We start from the raw sequence: 25,704 nt of genomic DNA, 5'->3' as shown, positions 1-25,704 counted from the left end.
ACTACACTATAGAAACACACTGTGGTATAACTATACTATAGAAACACAAGGATGTTTTTTAAACCTAAAAGCAATGGTGGTGATTTAAATGATATCACCTTACACCTGTTTTAGTAATTTTTGTTTTATGATAATATTATCTAATCATCATGATAAAAGTAATAAAATGCTTCAGTACAAGTGCCATCATTACATAACAAATTCCAAACTCAGTGAATTTTGAGCTTAATTAACTTGGACCATATGCTACCCTGTGATGATGTGTGTGTATGTGCAAAGGCAATTATTTACATTTCACATCAAAGGGGAAAGCGAGGGAGGCATCAGCTTTTTAATGCTCACTGACACAGATTTGTCCAGTGTGCAGGAAGAATTGCACACGTTATGTATGACAGCCATCAAAGACAACTGTCTGTGGACAGTGTGTGTAACTCCATATACAGTACTGTATGTTTCTTTTCAATTTACACATTTAAAAGGCCTCCGTGTTTAAAGGGATACTTCGGGATATTAGCATGCTAGTAGATACCCATAGACTTCCAGTCATTGCACTAACACTAGTTAGCATTGGCTCGCGAAACTACATGTAACTTTCTTCATACTGGACACAGAAACATACAATTGTTATCCACAAGTTCATCGGACTGGGGAAAATCCCAAAGTATCCTTTTAAGAATGCGTTTTTGTCATTTCAAAGGGCCGTGAGGTCCTAATCATATGATGTACAGTACCAGTCAAAAGTTTGGACACACCTACTCATTCAAGGGTTTTTCTTTATTTTTACTATTTTCTACATTATAGAATAATAGAATAGAATAATAGTGAAGACATCAAAACTATGAAATAACACAGAATCATGTAGTAACAAAAAAGGTGTTAAAGAAATCAAAATATATTTTATATTTTAGATACTTCAAAGTAGCCACCCTTTGTCTTGATGACAGCTTTGCACACTCTTGGCATTCTCTCAACCAGCTTCACCTGGAACGATTTTCCAACAGTCTTGAAGGAGTTCCCACTTGTTGGCTGCTTTTCCTTCACTCTGCGGTCCAACTCATCCCACACCATCTCAATTGGGTTGAGGTTGGGTGATTGTGGAGGCCAGGTCATCTGATGCAGCACTCCATCACTCTCCTTCTTGGTCAAATAGCCCTTAGACAGCCTGGAGGTGTGTTGGGTCATTGTCCGATTGAAAAACAAATGATAGTCCCACTAAGCCCAAACCAGATGGGATGGCGTATCGCTGCAGAATGCTGTGGTAGCCATGCTGGTTAAGTGTGCCTTGAATTCTAAATAAATCACTGACAGTGTCACCATGAAGGCCTGATTCATGCAGTCTCCTCTGAACAGTTGATGTTGAGATGTGTCTGTTACTTGAACTCTGTGTAGCATTTATTTGGGCAGCAATCTGAGGTGCAGTTATCTCTAATGAACTTATCCTCTGCAGCAGAGGTAACTCTGGGTCTTCCTTTCCTGTGGCGGAAAGCCAGTTTCATTGCAAAAGCTTGATGGTTTTTGCGACTGCACTTGAAGAAATGTTCCGCATTCAAAGTTCTTGAAATGTTCCGCATTCACTAACCTTCGTGTCTTAAAGTAATGATGGACTGTTGTTTCTCTTTGCTTATTTGAGCTGTTCTGTTCAGAATATGGATCTTTAGGGTTATCTTCTGTATACCACCCCTACCTTGTCACAACACAACTGATTGGCTCAAGCGCATTAAGAAGAGCATCTATTACCTTCATTACCACCCTCTCCTCCTTGTACTCCTCATCCTCTCTGTTAGTAATGCCTGAGAGCCCCACAGGCCGTGTAGTCCTTTGTGTTTAGTTAAGGACCTCAGAGAGATGCCTGGAGACCATTGAAACGATTGCATCACGTCTCCTCTTTGATTTGTGCAAATCAAATTGCAGATCCACATGAGTGCATGGCAGCATAGCTTCCTCCTACTGAAGCTGGCAACAACTGCAATGCGCCGCTCTCCACTATGACTGTAAGTCGCTTTGGATAAAAGCGTCTGCTAAATGGCATGTTATTATTATTATTATTATTATTAATCCAACATGTCACTTCTCTATCTAAACGTTATTAACATTATTTAGCACAAAACACTCAGAACAGAAATCAGGCCATGTTCACAGTGGGAGGCCAGAGGGCAGAGGGCAGAGGGCAGAGGGCACTCACTCACCCATTCACACACTCTCAAGCAAAATATGTGGATTTTTCCATGCCATTGGATATGACTTACTAACTTTGATTGACCCTCTGTATTTGTATTGGGCCGGCCTGTCTGATTTCCCCTGATGCTGTGAGCCAGTCTAGTTTCTTGGAAAACAGGAGGTATTTCTAGGTAGGGGATGACCCCTGCTGCTAGGAGGGATAATGGTGAGTGTATTGACTCTGGGCGAGGCGAGAGTGAGGGATTGGTCTGGTGAGGAGGAGACTGGGGAGGTGGCTGGTTGTCAGCAGGTGATGGCTGATCGCTGAGCATCACTTATGCTGAATTGTGTTTGTGGTAGGATTAATGGGCAACTTTAATCAAAATAACAGTCATGGATGCGTGTAATGATAATTCACCCACTCAGACTCTACATCCTGAATTAGAATGGTTGGCAGAGAGTGAGAAACATTCACTTTAAGGAATTCAGTTCACATAGGGGAGTGGGGTCGGGGAGGTAGTTAGCAAACTGAGTGTGGGGTCATGTTCCAGTGGTTGCACTTTTTGACTAACGTGAAAGTACAGCATCGCATCCTTGCCTTTTGACATTATCTTTATTTCATTACCTGGATAGAAGCTATTCTGTTATAATGCTAAAGCTTTAGTGATAAAGATACATGTAAATTCTTAAATGAGTAGTAAGCTAATGACAATGAATAGATTTTTTTGAAATCATAAAGACTGTATATTTGTTCTGTATTTCAGTAACAAGAAGCTCCGGACTCCTCCCAACTATTTCATCATGAATCTGGCAGTGAGTGACTTCCTCATGGCCATCACACAGTCCCCTATCTTCTTTGTCAACTGTCTCTACAAGGAGTGGGTTTTTGGAGAAACAGGTACTTTTACCTTCATCCCATAAGTTTGGTAAAATACCCACATCAGATCAGTTGTCTTAATGGAAAGCTTCAGCTACTTTGGTCATTTGAGCTTAATTACGCTGTCCATACTGAACAAAAAATACTAATCAAATTAATTCTGTGGAAATTCCATCTATCTGCATCACTAATTTTTAGGGGTGTAACGATTCGTTTTAACAACGATTCGATTTGTATCACGATTCGTGGTTGTCGATACGATTCAAGGACGATATTGGTTCATTTAGAACGATACGATCCGAAACGATTCAGTGACTTGAAATCGATTCAGTAACCTTTTAGCCAAAAATTCAACCAGTGTGACTGAAATAAATACCTGGATACTGGACAGTGCAGGTGAAGTTTCCTAGATTCCTGTTTCTTGTAAGGACCGCAATGGTGGCTTGATAATTTCTCGCTCGTCTGCTTCTCCTCTGTCGTCCGCCATGCTATGTTTTGTTGTCTTTGTGCCTTTGCGCTGCTGCTGGCGCGGGGCGATGACGTCACGGATAGGCAGACTGAATCGAGTAATGTTTAAAGCCTTTATCATTAAAAGTGCTAAGAAAAAACATCCATATAAAGTCTGACGTGCTTAAATCCAATGGGTTATTTCCTAGTATCGATACAATCGATTTATTACATTTTAAAACGATGTTAGATTGATATATGTTGTCCAAAGGCCAACTCGCCGAGCACAGATCGATGTAGTTGGATCATAGGAATATAAATCGATACATCGATGTAGTAGATGGATCGTTACACCCCTACTAATTTTCTATCCTCTGAGATTACTCAGATTGTAAGATCTCTAAATGATTTATGTTCAGGCTGTAAGATGTACGCCTTCTGTGGGGCTTTATTTGGGATCACCTCCATGATCAACCTGCTGGCTATCTCCATTGACCGCTACATCGTCATCACCAAGCCCCTACAGGCCCTCCACTGGACCTCTAAACGCCGCACCTCCGTCGTCATCGTCATTGTCTGGCTCTATTCGCTGGCCTGGAGTCTGGCGCCTCTCCTGGGCTGGAGTGAGTTCCCTCCACTTACGCCATCCTTTTGGGTGCCAGTTTTCTGACTGTTTCTGCTGTCTTGCCAACTTCTTAGGGAATTGTCATGCCATGTTTTGCTAGACAATGACACTAATGGAGTTGGCAAGAGCCCAAACAGATCTGGGACCAGACTACCATCCTTTTATCTTATCTCTACAACTCTCTCACTTTCCTATCACTCTTCCTCTTCTCTCTACAGGTGTACTGATACAATAATCTCCTCTCTCTTTCTCAAACACTTGATCCCCAACCCTTACCCTGACTGTAACCTTAATCCCAACCCTAACCCTTACCCCAACCGTGACCTGAACCTTAACCCTAACCCCAACACTAATCCTAACCCATTGTCCCTCTCCAGGTTCCTATATCCCTGAGGGCCTGATGACCTCCTGTACGTGGGATTATGTGACCTCCACACCAGCCAATAGGAGCTACACTCTGATGCTATGCGTCTTTGTGTTCTTCATCCCACTTGGCATCATCTCCTACTGCTACCTCTGCATGTTCCTGGCCATACGCACCGCCAGTAGGTAAGCTGATACATTCACACAACCATGCCCCTGTGCAGTGGTGGAAAAAGTACTCAGTTATCATACTTGAGTAAAAATAAAGATACCTTAATAGAAAATGACTCAAGTAAAAGTTAGTCACCCAGTAAAATACTACTTGAGTAAAAGTCTAAAAGTATTTGGTTTTAAATACACTTAAGTATCAAAAGTAAATGTAATTGCTAAAATGTTCTTAAGTATAAAAAGTAAAAGTATGAATAATTTAAAATCCCTTATATTAAGCTAACCAGACAACACAATTTTCTTGTTTTATAAATGTACGGATAGCCAGGGGCACACTCCAACACTCAGACATCATTTGCAAATGAAGCGTTTGTGTTTAGTGAGTCCGCCAGATCAGAGGCAGTAGGGATGACAAGGGTTGTTCTCTTGATAAGTGTGTGAATTGGACCATTTTCTGTCCTGCTAAGCATTCAAAATGTAATGAGTACCACCTGGTCGTGCTGCTGCTCCAGTTTAAACTGTTCTGCCTGCGGCTAGGGAACCCTGACCTGTTCACCGGATGTGCTACCTTGTCCCGGACCTGCTGTTTTCAACTCTCTCTCTCTCTACCACACCTGCTGTCTCGACCTCTGAATGCTCGGCTATGAAAAGCCAACTGACATTTACTCCTGAGGTACTGACCTGTTGCACCCTCTACAACCACTGATTATTATTTGACCCTGCTGGTCATCTATGAACGTTTGAACATCTTGAAGAACAATCTGGCCTTAATGGCCATGTACTCTTATAATCTCCAACCGGCACAGCCAGGAAAAGACTGGCCACCCCTCAGAGCCTGGTTCCTCTCTAGGTTTCTTCCTAGGTTCCTGCCTTTCTAGGGAGTTTTTCCTAGCCACCGTGCTCCTACATCTGCATTGCTTGCTGTCTGGGGTTTTAGGCTGGGTTTCTGTATAGCACTTTGTGACATCTGCTGATGTAAAAAGGGCTTTATAAATAAATTTGATTGATTGATTGATTTTGGGTGTCAGGGAAAATGTATGGAGTAAAAAGTACATTATTTATTTTCTTTAGGAATGTAGTGAAGTAAAAGTAAAGGTTGTCAAAAATATAAATAGTAACGTAAAGTTACTTAAGCACACATCCAGATGATGGGGCCCTCTGTTTGTCTGTCTTCCTCTGACATCTCCTTCATCCACTCTCCGATGCCCACAGAGACATGGAGAAGCTGGGCAGTCAGGTGAGGAAGTCCACCCTCATCCAACAGCAGTCCATCAAGACAGAGTGGAAGCTGGCCAAGATCGCCTTTGTGGTCATCATCGTCTATGTGATGTCCTGGTCTCCCTACGCCTGCGTCACCCTCATCGCCTGGGCTGGGTAACTATGGAGTTTTGAATGGGGTTCAGGTTCCATATTCATAAAGCGTCTCAGTAGGAGTGCTGATCTAGGATACGTTTAGCCTCTTTCTAGATAATTATGAATAAGATTACATGGACATGGGGGATCTGATCCTTGATCAGCACTCGTACTCTGAAAAGCTTTATGAATTACGGGCCACGATCTACACTACATGGCCAAAAGTATGTTCACACCTGCACGTCGAACATCTCATTCCAAATTCATGGGCATTAATATGGAGTTGGTCCCCCCTTTACTGCTATAACAGCCTCCACTCTTCTGGGAAGGCTTTCCACTAGATATTGTAACAGTGCTGCGGGGACTTGCTTCCATTCAGCAACAAGAGCATTGGTGAGATCGAGTACTGATATTGGGCTATTAGGCCTGGCTCGCAGTCGGCGTTCCAATTCATCCCAAAGGTGTTCGATGGGGCTCTGTGCAGGCCAGTCAAGTTCTTCCACACCAATCTCTAAAAACAATTTCTGTATGGACCTCGCGTTTTGCACAGGGGCATTGTTATGCTGAAACAGGAAAGGGCCTTCCTTAAACTGTTGCCACAATGTTGGAAGCACAGAATCGTCTAGAATGTCATTGTATGCTGTAGCATTAAGATTTCCCTTCACTGGAACTAAGTGGCCTAGCCCGATCCATGAAAAACAGCCCCAGACCATTATTCCTCCTCCACCAAACTTTACAGTTGGCACTATGCATTCGGGCAGGTAGCGTTCTCCTGGCATCCGCCAAACTCAGATTCGTCCGTCGGACTGCCAGATGGTGAAGCATGATTCATCACTCCAGAGAACGCATTTCCACTGCTCCAGAGTCCAATGGCGGCGAGCTTTACACCACTCCAGCCGAAACTTGGTATTGCGCATGGTGACCTTAGGCTTGTGTGCGGCTGCTCGGCCATGGAAACCCATTTCATGAAGCTCCCGACGTACAGTTCTTGTGCTGACGTTGCTTCCAGAGGCAGTGTGGAACTCGGTAGTGAGTGTTGCAACAGAGGACAGATGATTTTTACGCGCTTCAGCACTCGCCGGTCCCATTCTGTGAGCTTGTGTGGCCTACCACTTTGCGACTGAGCCATTGTTGCTCCTAGACATTTCCACTTCACAATACCAGCACTTACATTTGACAGGGACAGCTCTATCAGGGCAGAAATTTGACAAACTGTCTTGTTGAAAGTCACTGAGCTCTTTAGTAAGGCCACTCTACTGCCAGTGTTTGTCTATGGAGATTGCATGGCTGTGTGCTCGATTTTATACACCTGTTAGCAACGGGTGTGGCTGAAAAGCCGAATCCACTAATTTGAAGGGGTGTCCATATACTTTTGTGTAGTGTACTTGTTGAGTCTCTTAGGCAATGATTATAGTTAGAAGGCGCATGTGATCTGGGTATGAAAGATCAGGAGTCATGAATAGGGGTTTTATCTGACTGTGTTGATTCAGATATGAAGCTGAGAATTGTTGTTGCTGCAGAACTTTGGGGTAATGCAGAAGAATTGGTGATACATTCTCTCCGAATTGCACTCCAAATCCTCCGAGTAAGGCTGGGATTGGTTCAGAATGGCAGGCACGTCTGTCGAAGAGGTGAGAGTCTGAGACAGACGGTTTTGGGAGTTTAGAAACGCTGTCAGGGTCAGAGACTGTTTGAAACAGATGTTTTTTAGAGTTGTGTATGGGGAGCATCCTGTATGTACTGCAGCAGCTTAGGCATGCGTGTACTGTTCAGGCCTTGCTCACACCTCCAGGAGAGGGGATGTTAAGAGATGGAGTGCAGTCTGTCGGAGAGAAAGGGATTATCAAGCGAATGATTCCTCCTGCTCACTCCATCTTTGGGCCACTGCCGAGCCATACAAACAGGCTGCACCTAGGCAGGCAGTGCAAACAGACTGACCAAGGCACAGACAGGCAGGGACTGGCCAACGCATGACTGACCATCCACAGACATACTGTACACACACATACAGTTAAGACTACAATCGTATTGTTAGAGGGTGGAAGCAGAGCAGAATGGCATACTGTCAGTAAAACCTGAGGGATTCAGATTACTTTACATACCTGTGAGGCTTGTAGTGTCCTATTCATGTTATCTCTCCTATCAGCTATGGAAGTGCCCTCAGTCCCTATTCCAAGGCCGTCCCTGCTGTCATTGCCAAAGCCTCAGCCATCTATAATCCTTTCATCTATGCCATCATCCACTCTAAGTACAGGTGAGTACAGTCATTTCAATGTCTTCCTCCACTAGGGCACAACTCAAAACACCTTGGGAGAATCTCAGTTTCATACTCCTCACGTCTTTTCTCCTCTCTCCTCGCCTCCTTCTCAAAACCCATTGGAGGAGAAGGTCAGAGGGGAGGGACCTCTAGCTTTCTCATCCATTGGGTTTTGAGAAGGAGGCGAGGAGAGAGGACGCAAGGAGTACGCAGTCGAGATTCTCCCCCTAGGTATGTACTGTCCTAGCCTGTCATGACCTAAGGTTTGTTTTGGAAAGTTGCCCCCAGGGCTCCTTTGGTATGATTGGGCTTGGCCGTCCAGATGAGACTCCTTTAACAACTGACTTGTTAACTTACAACTGGCTTAGGTAATGATGACAATAAGGAGGGTTTGGTTTCTGCATGCTCCTTCACCACTCTCCTTTCCTTTCTCCTTTGTTGACTCTCCCATACAGAGACACTCTGGCAGAGAAGGTTCCCTGTCTGCACTTCCTGGCCCTGCCCCCCAGGAAGGGCTGTATCTCGGTGTCCAACAGCGAGTCCTCCTTCAGGGACCCTATGCTCAGCAGACAGTCCTCCACCTCCAAGACCAAGTTCCATAAAGTGTCCTCTGTGTCCACCGGAGACACAGTGAGTTGGTGTGGGTAGGGGTAGATAGATGCTGCACGATATAACAAGAATAGTTGTCTCACGTTGCCAGGCACACACAAAGACTGGAGTCAAGGCTACATGAAAATAAATGTTCAAACGCAGCAATGCACTGCTTTGTTGTACTACAATCCATTATGTTGTATGTATGTTTCTGAGAAAATTCATAAATATGTTGCCCACAAAAAAGAAAAACACAGCAGTGCAGTACAGTTTACTGAACATGTAATCTGGACAAAACCATCACGTGTGTGAGGTCTTTTAACTATGTCACTATGTAAACGGCAAGGTGGCTGGCCCTTGAGGAAGGCACTTCACCCTAATTTTCTCCAGGGGAGCTGTACTACTATGGCTGACCCTGTAAAACAACACATTTCACTGCACCTATCTGGTGTATGTGACAATATCTATATCTATCTATATATATATATATAGATGTTTATATGTTTTACTGTCACATACACCAGATAGCTGCAGTGAAATGTGTTGTTTTACAGGATTCGCCTATATATACAGTGGGGAGAACAAGTATTTGATACACTGCCGATTTTGCAGGTTTTCCTACTTACAAAGCATGTAGAGGTCTGTAATTTTTTATCATAGGTACACTTCAACTGCGAGAGACGGAATCTAAAACAAAAATCCAGAAAATCACATTGTATGATTTTTAAGTAATTAATTTGCATTTTATTGCATGACATAAGTATTTGATACATCAGAAAAGCAGAACTTAATATTTGGTACAGAAACCTTTGTTTGCAATTACAGAGATCATACGTTTCCTGTAGGTCTTGACCAGGTTTGCACACACTGCAGCAGGGATTTTGGCCCACTCCTCCATACAGACCTTCTCCAGATCCTTCAGGTTTCGGGGCTGTCGCTGGGCAATACGGACTTTCAGCTCCCTCCAAAGATTTTCTATTAGGTTCAGGTCTGGAGACTGGCTAGGCCACTCCAGGACCTTGAGATGCTTCTTACGGAGCCACTTCTTAGTTGCCCTGGCTGTGAGTTTCGGGTCGTTGTCATGCTGGAAGACCCAGCCACGACCCATCTTCAATGCTCTTACTGAGGGAAGGAGGTTGTTGACCAAGATCTCGCGATACATGGCCCCATCCATCCTCCCCTCAATACGGTGCAGTCGTCCTGTCCCCTTTGCAGAAAAGCATCCCCAAAGAATGATGTTTCCACCTCCATGCTTCACAGTTGGGATGGTGTTCTTGGGGTTGTACTCATCCTTCTTCTTCCTCCAAACACGGCGAGTGGAGTTTAGACCATAAAGCTCTATTTTTGTCTCATCAGACCACATGACCTTCTCCCATTCCTCCTCTGGATCATCCAGATGGTCATTGGCAAACTTCAGACGGGCCTGGACATGCGCTGGCTTGAGCAGGGGGACCTTGCGTGCGCTGCAGGATTTTAATCCATGACGGCGTAGTGTGTTACTAATGGTTTTCTTTGAGACTGTGGTCCCAGCTCTCTTCGGGTCATTGACCAGGTCCTGCCGTGTAGTTCTGGGCTGATCCCGCACCTTCCTCATGATCATTGATGCCCCACGAGGTGAGATCTTGCATGGAGCCGCAGACCGAGGGTGATTGACCGTCATCTTGAACCACTTCCATTTTCTAATAATTGCGCCAACAGTTGTTGCCTTCTCACCAAGCTGCTTGCCTATTGTCCTGTAGCCCATCCCAGCCTTGTGCAGGTCTACAATGTTATCCCTTACACAGATCTCTGGTCTTGGCCATTGTGGAGAGGTTGGAGTCTGTTTGATTGAGTGTGTGGACAGGTGTCTTTTATACAGGTAACGAGTTCAAACAGGTGCAGTTAATACAGGTAATGAGTGGAGAACAGGAGAGCTTCTTAAAGAAAAACTAACAGGTCTGTGAGAGCCGGAATTCTTACTGGTTGGTAGGTGATCAAATACTTATGTCATGCAATAAAATGCAAATTAATTACTTAAAAATCATACAATGTGATTTTCTGGATTTTTGTTTTAGATTCCGTCTCTCACAGTTGAAGTGTACCTATGATAAAAATTACAGACCTCTACATGCTTTGTAAGTAGGAAAACCTGCAAAATCGGCAGTGTATCAAATACTTGTTCTCCCCACTGTATATATATATATATATATATATATATATACTACCAGTCAAAAGTTTGGACACACCTACTTATTCAAGGGTTTTTCTTTATTTTGTAAAAAAAAAATTACATTGTAGAATAATAGTGAAGACATCAAAACGATGAAATAACACATATGGAATCATGTAGTAAACAAAAAAGTGTTAAACAAATCTAAATATATTTTATATTTGAGATTCTTCAAATAGTCACCCTTTGTCTTGATGACAGCTTTGCACACTCTTGGCTTTCTCTCAACCAGCTTCACCTGGAATGCTTTTCCAACAGTTTTGAAGGAGTTCCCACATATGCTGAGCACTTGTTGGCTGCTTTTCCTTCACTCTGCGGCCCTACTCATCCCAAACCATCTCAATTGGGTTGAGGTCAGGGGATTGCGGAGGCCAGGTCATCTGATGCAGCACTCCATCACTCTCCTTCTTGGTAAAATAGCCCTTACACAGCCTGGCGGTGTGTTGGGTCATTGTCCTGTTGAAAAACAAATGATAGTCCCACTAAGCCCAAACCAGATGGGATGGCGTATCGCTGTAGAATGCTATGGTAGCCTTACTGGTTAAGTGTGAGAATTTTGCATTGTTTCACACCTGAAACAGCTTTTTCCTGCAATCTATAGCCATAATCATTATGTTTAATGTCAAAATTATGTATTCTTTCTGCATATCTAAGCATACCTCTTGAGCTGTCTGTATCCTCCTGACTGGTGGTTCTTTTTTTAAAGAAACGAAATATGCTTCTGTGCATCTCTGCTAAAATCTGGGTAAAAGATTGAAAGAAATGTGAGTGTTATTTAGTTGTTGCTTGCTTTTCTAAAGTCTACCAACCTTGCCACCAGGCATGCCAGCTAAGATAGTTAGACAAGCTAGCTAGTCTAACTTGATCGGTAGCCTGAAATGGCTTCTTGGTAGCTAGATATGAGGTTGGAAGATTGGGAACCTATCTGAGCTAGCTAAAGCCAACTTCATAAAATTGCTAAGTGGCTAGTAGTATTACAGAGAAAAAACAAGCAAACATTTTTATTTTTAATTTTTTAATTTTTTATAAACAGGACAAATCTGAGGGGGTACGTGCCCCCTATGGGCATAACACACAATAACTTGACTATGTGTTTACATGCTGGTTAGAGCTCAGCTGCTGAGTGAGGACAAAGACTAAAAACCTTTCTGGGGCTGAGACACAAACTGCCTGACACATCCCAGGGCTCTTTACTAACTGGCTATCACACACAGGCATCCAGCAGCACACCAATAACTTGACTATGTGTGTACATGCTAGTTAGAGCTCAGCTGCTGAGTCAGTAACTGACTAACACACGTCAGCACACCAGCGGCTATTGGTCTGATGATCTCTCTATGGGGGTTCTGTGTGTTTGGTGTGGGGTGCCCATGGGGAGAGGTCTGTAGGGGAAACAGGTGTCCCCTGTTATATAGGCATACTTTCTTGAAACGGAATGTACAGCTACATTACATATACTGACCAGTGGCTGACTTGGACATGGCTGACTTGGACCTGGCTGACTTAGCTGACTTGGACCTGGCTGACTTGGACCTGGCTGACTTAGCTGACTTGGACCTGGCTGACTTGGACCTGGCTGACTTGGACCTGTGTTGTGTGTAACTTTCACAGCAGGTGTGGAGTGACGTGGAGCTGGACCCCTTGGACCAGCAGAGCCAGTCTCTGAGAATCAGCCACTCCTCTGGAGCTCTGAGAGTGAAGGAGTGCAGACAGTCAGCCCAGCAGCAGGCAGGAAAAGGTAAGGTACGTGTTCAAGACAGGAGTGAGTGGGTGGGTAGAGCCTTGCACTGTTTCTGTGGCCAACAGTCACTTAAACACACGTCTTAGGCGCTGTAAATGCTATTCTGAAAATGATACGAACCTGTCGGGCTGACAGCAGAATTAGAAAATAAAACAACAGCTGGTGCCTGATGTACTCAGGTGCACAGGTGCTTCTAAAATGTTCAGAAAACATAATTATTTTCAACAATTTTAAACGCAATTTGCAATCATTTGCAATGGAACAGACAGAGTTCTTCAAAATGTAGTTGAGAAGTTACCATTTGAAAAACATCCAAATATTAGCTAATTAAAAATGATGACGATGGTAAAAATGTAAGTCACGCCCCATTTATTTGGTGCTCTAATAGTCTTTGTCCCCCTTAGGCTACTGTCCCCGAGAGGGGCTCACTGAGCAGCTGTGACCACGACCTGGTGTCTGAATCTATGACCAGGGAGGAGGCTGGGGAGGGGTGGCAGGAGGAGGAGGGAGCGGAGGAGGAGGAGAAGACCCAGGAGAGAGCCCCCCAGTTAGCTCAGGAGGAGGTGGAGGAGCTCCCCCCCGCCCCACCACCAGCCTCACCCCCCAGGACCCCCAGGACCCTGAACAACAAACACAGAGACTCTGAGGTTCCACACATCATCATCAGCCCCCCGTCAGAGACGATGGGAACTATAAGGGGGAGGAGCATGGAGCACAGACCCGTGAGGAGAACATGCTACTGGGCCTGCAGAGCTTAAACTGCTCCACTGAACTGCTGGAGTTGATGGAAAAGTTCCTCTCCTGAAACCCCCCTGGGGAGTCTGTCTGAAGGCTTTGGTGTATGCATAATGTGTGGATGACAATGTGGTACTGTCACAATACTGTACAATACAAACAATAGAGAGCAAGTGAGGATTGTCATGGTCCAAGGAGGTTATACTTATGTTAAATACAATCAGCTGTAAACACAATCAGCTAATCACTACTGTTCTCCAGTCGCAACTCTCTGTGTGTGGCCAGCCAATCAGCTGGTCTTTGTGTGTAGCCAATCAGCTTCTAATGTTTTCACAACTGTCAGAGGATGTGTAATCTATTGTATGATCTTGACACACTTCTGTCCAGTGTTTGTCTTATATATGGCCTTATGTTTTATGACAAACAAATATCTAATGACAAACAATCATTTGGTCTCCTACAGCAGGCTACTGAGTAGGTTGTCCTATACCTGCTTTAAGGTCTGAGTAGAATCTACCATCACTGCACAAGGACGTAAGGACACTGTAAAGACTGGGATGGACTTGTTTTTTAGTGATCAACCCAGAGTGTCGAAGGATCTTTCTGAAAGTGCGCATTCTAAAACCAAGAAGCACATAAGTAGATGACCAACTGATTCACCAGAAATCAATCAGCCAAAAGGTCCACTTGATTCAAACCAAACGATGCAGCCCAATCCAAATCATCTAGACTAGAGAGAGTTAGACAGGCTCAAGCACTGTTACTATACATACGGTACACTTTCCTTAGGGTGAAACTTCATGTAAAGGAGGAGTATAGAAAATGTAGTAATTTCCTATGATTTAGCCTTTGGAAACAAAATCAAATAATTATTGAAATGTTTAGAGTGTATTTTGTGCGTGACTGAACAATGTTTGATTACCACTTGTTTTTTCAGCTGTCTACTATAGGGTTTGTAAACACCATGGACTGTGGAGCATTTCTGTATTATCTGTCACAAGTACTGTATGTTCTGTTGTATGTGCACATGTATTTCCTGAAGGTACCAGATTCCTATTAAATGATGGGTTTATACTATATGTGGCTTTGAGAAGACGGGTCAGGGTTTCTATATCAAACCCTGAATAACCCTGATCGAACCTAAAGTAATATTTTGGAAGGGAACTCAATGCCAGAGTGATATTTGTTTAGGTGTCTTTACCTATGGGATATGTGTTATTTTAGATGAGGCAATACTTTTACTGCATAAACTCAAATTGCACACGTGTCTGCTTACTTGAAATTCTTTCAGGTATATGGTACACATAAGACCTACCAATTTGAGGCATGATAAAATGAAGTTATAGTAATGGAATTGCTTCACCCTTTCTCAACCAAATTCTCTTTAAACTTTTTGCTCCAGAAATTCCCGAGTACTTTACAGCTTATACAGTTATATAATTGTATGAGAGCTTCCCATCATGGACGACTTCTGCAGATCAATAATTCCAGCTTAGGCACGAAGGCATCTGAATGAGAAGCTCAACCTCGTCATGCAGCAGAATGCAAGACCCTATCTGACCTCAGTTGACTCAAATAGCTTAAGGGAGGTCCACCATACAACATGCTTTTCTCACATGTTTATTTGTGTGTGTGTGTGTGTGTGTGTGTGTGTGTGTGTGTGTGTGTTTACGTGTGTGTGTGTGTTTACGTGCGTGTGTGTGTTTACGTGCGTGTGTACTGTCTGTCTGTCTGTCTGTCAGAGGTGTTGAATGTGTGACATTGTGTCAAGGCTTGGCGACATGATGCTGCCTTTCCCCCTGACACAACTATTTAGTGGTCATTTCTTTATGTAGCCTGACAGGTATCTAAAGCTATATGAGATTAACATCTTGTGCAGTAATGGGTTGTGATGTTTTCAATCATTTTCAATTCCCACATTGGTTTGAGTGTTATGTTAGCTGATCTTGGAAAATGTATAAGCTTTTGTGGTGGTAGAAATGGACCATTGACTAGGTTTAAAGACAGCAGTGCTCTCTGTTATGCTTAGTTAGTTCAGTTCATTCAAGCAGGCATTCAGTGGCATAGACCCACCTATTCCTTGAATCATGTTCGATAAACGTGAATCACTGTTGAGCAATATCGATTAAATGTCGAGTTGTGTGCTCACTGATCATTTCTCATCTTCAGGATTGAGCAGAATTATCTACACTTTTCCTGGAACAGCTGTTATGGTGCTAATGCAGCTCTACCATAGAAATGATGTAACACCTACAGTGCATTTTTTTTTCAGGTATTTCTGTATAATGTAAGTGTGCCTGTTGCTACTCTCTGTCCAGATGTTTAATGAGGGTACAGAGTGATGGTTATGAGGGTATATGGCTCTCTTTGCCAGCAAAGAAATGTACATTTGGATGTCTTCATGAGGTTGAACTATAAATCAATCCATTGCATTTTTGTGTGTGACTAATTTCTCTTTCTGAACATTTACAGTAGCTTGTGGCTGTTTTGGACCAGGACCAGGTGAGTGAACCGTCGGTCTCTCCACTGAATGTCATTGATCAGTTTAAACCAGTACATGCTGTAGGAGCAATCAGCTGAGAAATACAAAAATGCTACCCTTATCAACTGATGTCAGACACCCGTTGAAGTTAAAACATGACTTTATCAGTTAATGACCTGAATCTCAACTCATAAAAGTACACAATCCCCTGGATACCACCTCTGAGTCCTGGGCAGCAGCCTCCAAAAACGTCCCCTGTTACCCTCCTGTTACGCCCAGATTACCCCCAGCTCTCATCTCCACTCCATTAACCTCTTTGAAGATCCTCCTGGAGCTCTTCCAATAAATTGTTCATTTTGGATCTCAATTTCCTTTGAGGGTGTGCCTTGTAGTTTGACTTGATGGCAAGCTTTTGAAATACCTAGAACTTACTGAATTGCATTTTAAGACAACATAACTAGTCTATATTTATAATTATTCTACTACAGTCAAAGCACTGGTGTTGAATATCTCCAAGGGTGTAAGGAGTACTCTCTGATGGCAGTGGTCTTCATTGCTTGTGTAACAATGTAAAACAAAAATCCCTTCACAGGTGCAGAGAAATACATTATTTGGAGCAAAGAAGCAGAGGAGGAAGGCACATATGCATTGAAGGTAAAATAAGGTCTGTCTATTGAGCCTCACATGCCACTTATTTTTGTGCCCTTGTCATGAATTGGTGGGGCATACACAGGTTGTATGGCTCTGGTCTTTAACAAGAGTTGATATATATATAAAGTAGACTGTCACTTTCCAGGATCAGGGTGTGTGCATCTCCCTCCTTTAAGCTTGTACAGTTCAGGGTATTGTTGGCATTGCTGTGTGGGGAGAAAATATATAGGCAGTTGGCATTGCTGCATAACACCTCAATCAGAGTAACTAAGACCACAATGGCTTCTCTGGCTTTAAAACTACTGGGATGCTTGTTGGTTCATTTGTGGTGTTGATATTGGAGCCAGACCTACAATCAGGGCTGTGAAGAAAGATTAATCATATACCGTTTTATTTTTCACCACTAGAGGGCACACCTAATCTGTAAAAATTATATTGGTCTCAACTACGTTCTCAACTAATGGCAAGAGGAAATTTACACATAGGCCATTGTGATAGGCCTAATTTGTGGTTGGGAACTGTGTCCATTTCTGACTGGAAAAATTTGACAATTACATTTCTTAGTAACTTGAGAACTCTTGATTTCCATCTGAAAGTTACTACAAAGAATAGGCCCAATTGACAAAAATAACAAAATTATGTCATGCAACACTATACTTAGCTGTCCTGAACAAAGCATGGGTACCTCACATGCAAAACACGCACTAGTCCTGCTTTAAACATCATTTCTGGTCTATTTTTACTCCGTCAGACAGGATATTCACAGATGCTACTATTTCCATTGTGGTTCAAATAAACCTCTAGCTATCTGCTGGCACAAGTCTCTCGCTCCCCTGTAGGCCAGAGGCCTGCAACGGAAAGAATGACATCAGCACCCACTGATGCAAATCAACCAGTTGATTCACTCATGCTGTGTTCAGTTTCTGGATACCCTCATAACATACTGTACCTTGGCTTTGTGGACACTTTCAACTGGAGACAACAAAATTCTCAATGTATCATCATTATGACCACTCAAACTAATGAGCAGAGGTGTGAAGTACTTAGGTAAAGATACTTTAAAGTACTACTTAAGTAGTTTTTTGGGGTCTCTGTACTTTACTTTATTATTTATATCTTTCATAACTTTTACTTTTACTCCGCTACATTCCTAAAGAAAATAATGTACAGTTGAAGTCGGAAGTTTACATACACTTAGGTTGGAGTCATTAAAACTCGTTTTTCAACCACTCCACAAATTTCTTGTTAACAAACTATAGTTTTGGCAAGTCGGTTAGGACATCGACTTTGTGCATGACACAAGTAATTTTTCCAACAATTGTTTACAGACAGATTATTTCACTTCTAATTCACTGTATCACAATTCCAGTGGGTCAGAAGTTTACATACACTAAGTTGACTGTGCCTTTAAACAGCTTGGAAAATTCCAGAAAATGATGTCATGGCTTTAGAAGCTTCTGATAGGCTAATTGACATCATTTGAGTCAATTGGAGGTGTACCTGTGGATGTATTTCAAGGCCTACCTTCAAACTCAGTGGCTCTTTGCTTGACATCATGGGAAAATCAAAAGAAATCAACCAAGACCTCAGAAATAAATAATGTAGACCTCCACAAGTCTGGTTCATCCTTGGGAGCAATTTCCAAACACCTAAAGGTACCACGTTCATCTGTACAAACAATAGTACGCAAGTATAAACACCATGGGACCACGCAGCCGTCATACTGCTCAGGAAGGAGACGCGTTCTGTCTCCAAGAGATGAACGTACCTTGGTGCAAAAAGTGCTAATCAATCCCAGAACAACAGCAAAGGACCTTGTGAAGATGCTGGAGGAAACAGGTACAAAAGTATCTATATCCACAGTAAAACGAGTCCTATATCGACATAACCTGAAAGGCCGCTCAGCAAGGAAGAAGCCACTGCTTTTTTTTATGGGAGGGTGGGGGAGGGTAGAAGGATTACTTTATACTATTCCAGGTATTCCTTAAAGAGGTAGGGTTTCAAGTGTCTCCGGAAGGTGGTCAGTGACTCCGCTGTCCTGGCGTCGTGGGGGAGCTTGTTCCACCATTGGGGTGCCAGAGCAGCAAATAGCTTTGACTGGGCTGAGCGGGAACTGTGCTTCCGTAGAGGTAGGGGAGCTAGCAGGCCAGAGGTGGATGAACGTAGTGCCCTCGTTTGGATGTAGGGTCTGATCAGAACCTGAAGGTAAGGAGGTGCCATTCCCCTCACAGCTCCGTAGGCAAGCACCATGGTCTTGTAGTAGATGTGAGCCTCAGTGTGCGGAGGAGCAGGGTGACATGAGAGAACTTGGGAAGTTCGAACACCAGACGGGCTGCAGCATTCTGGATAAGTTGTAAGGGTTTAATGGCACAGGCAGGGAGCCCAGCCAACAGCGAGTTGCAGTAATCCAGACAGGAGATGACAAGTGCCTGGATTAGGACCTGTGCCGCTTTTTGTGTAAGGTAGGGTCGTACTCTGCGAATGTTGTAGAGCATGAACCTGCAGGATCGGGTCACCGCTTTGATGTTAGCGGAGAACGACAGGGTGTTGTCCAGGGTCACGCCAAGGTTCTTTGCACTCTGGGAGGAGGACACAATGGAGTTGTCAACCGTGATGGCGAGATCATGGAGCGGGCAGTCCTTCCCCGGGAGGAAGAGCAGCTGCGTCTTGCCGAGGTTCAGCTTGAGGTGGTGATCCGACATCCACACTGATATGTCTGCCAGAGATGCAGAGATGCGATTCGCCACCTGGTTATCAGAAGGGGGAAAGGAGAAAATTAATTGTGTGGCGTCTGCGTAGCAATGATAAGAGAGACCATGTGAGGATATGACAGAGCCAAGTGACTTGGTGTATAGAGAGAATAGGAGAGGGCCTAGAACTGAGCCCTGGGGGACACCAGTGGTGAGAGCACGTGGTGCGGAGACAGATTCTCGCCACGCCACCTGGTAGGAGCGACCTGTCAGGTAGGACGCAATCCAAGAGTGAGCAGCGCCAGAGATGCCCAACTCGGAGAGGGTGGAGAGGAGGATCAAAGTACGTTTATCTCTAGGAGAAAGAACGCGTCTCCTTCCTGAGCGGTATGACGGCTGCGTGGTCCCATGGTGTTTATACTTGCGTACTATTGTTTGTACAGATGAACATGGTACCTTCAGGCGTTTGGAAATTGCTCCCAAGGATGAACCAGACTTGTGGAGGTCTACAATTTTTTTTCTGAGGTCTTGGCTGATTTCTTTTGATTTTCCCATGATGTCAAGCAAAGAGCCACTAAGTTTGAAGGTAGGCCTTGAAATACATCCACAGGTACACCTCCAATTGACTCGAATGATGTCAATTAGCCTATCAGAAGCTTCTAAAGCCATGACATCATTTTCTGGAATTTTCCAAGCTGTTTAAAGGCACAGTCAATTTAGTGTATGTAAACTTCTGACCCACTGGAATTGTGATACAGTGAAATAATCTGTCTGTAAACAATTGTTGGAAAAATTACTTGTGTCATGCACAAAGTAGATGTCCTAACCGACTTGCCAAAACTATAGTTTGTTAACAAGAAATTTGTGGAGTGGTTGAAAAACAAGTTGTGATGTCACGAGAGGCTGTGTCCTGGAGGGACGTTACATCCCCCTGAGGTGGCTGCAAACCCAGACAGCTATGGCTCCATCTGCTGGTGTGGTCGGGAGCTCCACCCCTCTATGGCCAATCTTCCCACGCAGCTGAAACAAATGAGGAGCTGATGAGCTGAAGGTTTGGGAAGGGAAGAGACACACTGAGGGAGTGTGTGGGGGGTGAAGAGACACAGTCTCCAACCTGGGCTCTCTGGAGGACAAGAGTGCTGCACGTCCACTTCCATGAGGAATATAAGGATTTGGAGATACTTACCTTTGGGAAATACTCACCTTTGGATATATGCACCTGTGGAAATACGTGAGAGACATTTGGAAGGACTTTTGGCTGGGTTGGCCACTAGCTGCAACGTGGACTACAGTAAGGCTGGGGAAAAGTTATCTGAGCGAGTGAGAATTATGATTTTGGATGTGGAAGAGACATCCCTGAACTGTTAACCCTTAAAGAGCCACAAGAGAACAGAATTTTGTTATATTTTCGTTAATTTCCCAAGACCTATAATAAAATCCTTGTTTTGTTTGAACCTTGTCTCCTTGCACTACTTGAGCAATCCCGCTGAAAGCTGTGTAGCCTCTCGTGACGTCACAGATGGTGGAGAATACGGGCACACTCAAGCGTTAATAGTGCATGTCAGAGGAGGATACCGAAGGTTTGATCACCCAGTTTTCCAAGTTGGCCGTAGGCTCCCCGCCCGACTGAAATGGAGGACATATTGAAAGCCCTTGTTGCTGGCCAGCAAGCCCAGATGCAAGCAAACGTGGCTCTCTTGGAGGAGCAAAAGAAAGCCAACCTTCTGAAGGCAGAGGAATTGCAGTTGCAGAGACAGAGGGTGGTCCAAAATACCCGCCCAATAAAGGCAAGTGACTTTATATCTAAGATGGGAGCTACCGATGACATTGAGGCATACCTGCATGCATTTGAGGCCACGGCCACTAGGGAAGCCTGGCCCAAGCAACAGTGGGTTGGTCTGTTAGCCCCCTTTCTAACCGGGGAATCGCTGAATGCTGTCCGGGACCTGGGCCCTGACCAGGTTACTGACTATGATGCCCTCAAGTCTGAGATCCTCAGCAGATATGGACTCACAAAGTTTGGTATGGCCCAGCGCTTTCACAGTTGGACCTTCCAACCAGACCAACCTCCTCGGGCGCAGATGCATGAACTTGTCCGAATCGCAAGGAAATGGCTGGATCCGCAGAGGAATACAGCAGCGGCGGTGGTGGAGGCCGTTGTGGTGGATCGCCGTTGTGGTGGATCGCGGAGTCCTCCAGCTCAGCACCCACACACCGTTTTGCCTCGCTCTTGGGAGTCGTAGATGGCGGCCCAGATCGACCCCCCACCTGCCCGGTAACTGTGAATCACCATGATGTGGAGGCCTTACTGGATTCTGGTAGCCGGGCCACCCTGGTGCGTAAGGATTTGGTGGGCCCAACGTGTTTGACCCCGGGGAAAGTCCTCCCAGGTTCCTGTGTCCATGGGGACACCAGAGAATACCCCATTACTGAACTTACAATGACCAGCACACGGGGAACCATACACACGACGGCGGGGTGGTTGATTCCCTCCCCGTCCCTGTCCTAATTGGACGAGACTGCCCAGCCTTTTACCCACTCTGGAGAGAGTCTCAGGAGAGGATAACCCGAGTACCTCGGAAACGGAGAGGCAAGACTCATCCTGGGAAGGCTCCGGTGCAATCCTCCGAATTACTCACTCCCGCCCGGGCTCTGATAGGGATGGCAGGTGCCCAGACCGACACAGAGACGGAGCTACAGAATCTGGACAAAGAACGGTCTGGTCTGAAGGGGACCGCTGAGAGGTATCGTTTGTTAAAGCAACAGTTAGACATGAAGACAGAAGAGTTAGATATCCTCCAGGCTAAACTCCAACAGAGCTCCTTCCCTAAGCAACAGGAGGAGCTGGAGAGGCTGCGCAGGACCATCGAGGAGTGTGAGGAGACCCTGCGCAGGAGTAAGGAGGTCCAGAAGAAGGCAGAGGAGAAGTACAAGGTGTTGGAGAACAAGATGAAGAATGCGGAGGCAGAGAGAGAGAAGGAACTGAAAGCTGCTCAACAGAAGCTAAACTCTGCTAAAACCAAGGCTGATGCGTTCAGTAAGAAACTCAAGGAGAGACAACAGGAGGCTGAGTCCCTGGTCCTAGAGTTGGAGGAGTTGAAGAGAGAGCAGTCTGGCAAGCACCACGGCAATGCGGACGCCCTCTCCCGGCGTGATGCCTTCTTCGCTGCCTTTACCCCGACGAGGACGTCGGTCCCGAGGAGGGGTATGTGTGATGTCACGAGAGGCTGTGTCCTGGAGGGACGTTACATCCCCCTGAGGTGGCTGCAAACCCAGACAGCTATGGCTCCATCTGCTGGTGTGGTCGGGAGCTCCACCCCTCTATGGCCAATCTTCCCACGCAGCTGAAACAAATGAGGAGCTGATGAGCTGAAGGTTTGGGAAGGGGAAGAGACACACTGAGGGAGTGTGGGGGGGTGAAGAGACACAGTCTCCAACCTGGGCTCTCTGGAGGACAAGAGTGCTGCACGTCCACTTCCATGAGGAATATAAGGATTTGGAGATACTTACCTTTGGGAAATACTCACCTTTGGATATATGCACCTGTGGAAATACGTGAGAGACATTTGGAAGGACTTTTGGCTGGGTTGGCCACTAGCTGCAACGTGGACTACAGTAAGGCTGGGGAAAAGTTATCTGAGCGAGTGAGAATTATGATTTTGGATGTGGAAGAGACATCCCTGAACTGTTAACCCTTAAAGAGCCACAAGAGAACAGAATTTTGTTATATTTTCGTTAATTTCCCAAGACCTATAATAAAATCCTTGTTTTGTTTGAACCTTGTCTCCTTGCACTACTTGAGCAATCCCGCTGAAAGCTGTGTAGCCTCTCGTGACGTCACAAAGTGTTTAATGACTCCAACCTAAGTGTATGTAAACTTCAGACTTCATCTGTAACTACTGTGTAAAAAAGTGCCATATATGTAAAATGTGTGTAGAATGTACATGTAACAAAAAAGAAAAAGCTGTAAAAACAAAGTCATTTTTGTCCTCTGAAGGTGGTGGATGTGCCCCAAAAAAGTATTATATAAAAAAAAAAAAAATAGCAAATGGATGTTAAATAAAATAGATCAAGACAATCTGAGATAATTATTAAAGTTGGCAGATGCTCAGTTGACTCAAACTTATTTTGAATAATGATAGTACAGGACAGTGGACCAGCAGCCACCCAAATAACCACCATAATTACAATAAATAAAGCCATCAATGACAGAGACATTGTAGTTCGCAATTCAACCAATTATTCCCCTTCTTTCTTCCTCTCACTTTTCTAGCCCGCTCACTTTGACTTAATTGTGTCTTCTTGACCCCCCTCTTCCTTCTCTTTTCACTTCCCTGTTCCCTTTCACTCTCGTCCACCTGTGGAAAAATCCTGTTCATTCTGTTCATCAAGACTCATCCAGACACATTGAAATGAAACCACATTGAAATTAATACAACTGGATATTTTATGTTTAATTGGCTACATGATAACAATAAACGTTACTATTAACATCTGTACGATATTTTGATATTGATATTTAGTATCCCTTTGTTGTATAGTATGATTTGTGAAGCATATAGGCTAGGCATAGTCGTAGGCTGTGCTTGAATCTTCTATACGTTTTTCTTCATTTAAAATTGGACCAATATTATTAACAAGTGAAAGTAAAATGTATCACTATGACTTTTACGTTCTGCGACATTGTCGAGTTGACTAAAGTAACCGGGATTCCCCGCCTATCGTGGGCAGTCAGACAAGATATAGGGCGATGCGGAAGTCATAGTTCCGTTAACTTCATTTCAGTCCGTTCAGTCTGAAACTTGTGGTAGCGGCAGAACGGTCACACGCGTTCACATCTTAACACCTCGACTAAACCGGCTTTACCTCATCCACAAAAAGGTGAGTACAATTGGTACACAGGGGGGCAGACACATAAATTGAATAGGAAAACTATTCGAAATTAAATGGATAGGTATTGTTGGGCTACTTTTATTTTAGTTTGAAGGAGATACGAGCAAGTGCGCGAGGCGAGAATAAGCAACACCCACTTACAAAAAGCCATAAGGTGGGTGATACTTAATTGTACCCAAGTTTGTCATGTAGTCATAAAAAGGTGTGTTTGAAGTCATTTGTCGTTTATAGACAGTTTAAAGTATGATAACATGTTATAGTGTTGTTGTGACACCAGTGTCTCAAAAACGAACTGTACTACAGAGAGAGAGAGAAATATATTTGAAATGTAATGTTGGCTACTACTTGATGTACTTATTTTTGTATTGTTCTAATGGATTTTATGGCCAGTAGCCTAGTTAGTATAGCAGTGTAGCCTTATACTTGGCAAGGGAAGGGAACGTGTTGAGATCTGTGTGAAAATTGTGAAAGGTATTTCCTGCCCTGTGCATTGCACCAGAATAGGGTGTGTAAGACAAGCATGCATGGGCATGAAGTAATGCTTTGTTCAATATTAAACTGAGCATAGTGTATCTTGGATACTGCCAAGGCTCAGTTCCAAAAACGTCTTTAGTCCATTTTGGGTTCTGTTCACATATATATGTAATTACAGGAGCTTTTATCAAATGTCTATTTAGTGAAGGTCAGAGAGAACTTTTAAAGCTGTTTTTTTTAAATCAGGTGATTGGTGTACAGACATTTGTAAAAATCGACCGGTATGCCCTTTTGTCTTAAGCAGTTATAAGCAGTCTTATGGTGGACTCAGAAGTTATGCTGCTGTGGAGTTAGTATATAATAGAGGAGTCTGTGTCTTGTAAAGCTGACATTTGTTTTAGACTAACTAATTATCTACTTCTGTTCGGTAGCGACCGGCATTTCTGAGTAGATAATGGTTTGTTTTTCAACACCCGAGGAAAATGTCCTGAAGCCATGTCCTGAAGCCATATAAATTACCACAGGACCATTTGAAGTTATAATAACAGTTCATTGTGTTCATGTGTGGCGTGCTTAGAAAATAATCCATGCATCAGCTGTGCAAACTGAACTGAGCCTGCAGACATTTTCCTATACTCAGATATGCAGTGTGAAAGATTTGATCCTTGACCCACTGTTATTGATTAGGTGATTTGCACATTTGGAGAGGTTAGGAAGGAAGTCAAAGTCCCCATCTTTGCTGTAGATTTTTTAAATCTTAGTAAGTGCCATATCATTAGTATCCACTATCCATCCGATTGGGTATACTCTGAAAACATGTTGATTACCAGATGGTTAGTGCCATGTTATCCTCTTGGTGAACTCTAGGTTGGTGCTGTTGGGCTTGTAATTACCCCTGAACCCTAGATGTATTTAGCTCCCCTCAGCCCTGGGTCACACTGGAGAGGAGAGAAGGGTGCCTATAATGGCTACCTCATGCCATGTGTACGTG

The 25,704-nt window shown here is 44.0% G+C and overlaps 2 protein-coding genes across 5 annotated transcripts in view; both read left to right on the top strand.

Moving 5' to 3' along the window:
- The window catches only part of LOC121573838 (melanopsin-B-like), a 24,993-nt gene extending 11,707 nt beyond the window's left edge, over positions 1-13,286 (top strand). The window contains exons 2-9 of the mRNA XM_041886168.2: positions 2,922-3,055; positions 3,901-4,104; positions 4,484-4,655; positions 5,850-6,011; positions 8,137-8,244; positions 8,703-8,877; positions 12,659-12,785; positions 13,193-13,286. Coding sequence (XP_041742102.1) covers positions 2,922-3,055; positions 3,901-4,104; positions 4,484-4,655; positions 5,850-6,011; positions 8,137-8,244; positions 8,703-8,877; positions 12,659-12,785; positions 13,193-13,230 — 1,120 coding nt within the window. The 3' untranslated portion in view covers positions 13,231-13,286. The remainder of the gene's footprint in view (positions 1-2,921; positions 3,056-3,900; positions 4,105-4,483; positions 4,656-5,849; positions 6,012-8,136; positions 8,245-8,702; positions 8,878-12,658; positions 12,786-13,192) is intronic.
- A 10,829-nt stretch (positions 13,287-24,115) lies between these two features.
- LOC121573839 (PDZ and LIM domain protein 5) overlaps positions 24,116-25,704 on the top strand; it is a 130,435-nt gene continuing 128,846 nt past the window's right edge. For 3 of the 4 annotated variants that reach the window (XM_041886173.2, XM_041886172.2, XM_041886171.2), the window contains exon 1: positions 24,117-24,227. The gene's annotated coding sequence lies outside the window, so the exon portion shown is untranslated. Of the gene's footprint in view, positions 24,228-25,704 lie in introns of all 4 variants that reach the window. The other variant, XM_041886169.2, reaches the window with a different exon arrangement.

This window comes from Coregonus clupeaformis, chromosome 9 (assembly GCF_020615455.1).
Source record: "Coregonus clupeaformis isolate EN_2021a chromosome 9, ASM2061545v1, whole genome shotgun sequence".
Classification (NCBI taxonomy): domain Eukaryota; kingdom Metazoa; phylum Chordata; class Actinopteri; order Salmoniformes; family Salmonidae; genus Coregonus; species Coregonus clupeaformis.
Note: the sequence above shows the minus strand (reverse complement) of the source record. Positions and strands in the feature narration are given on the sequence as shown.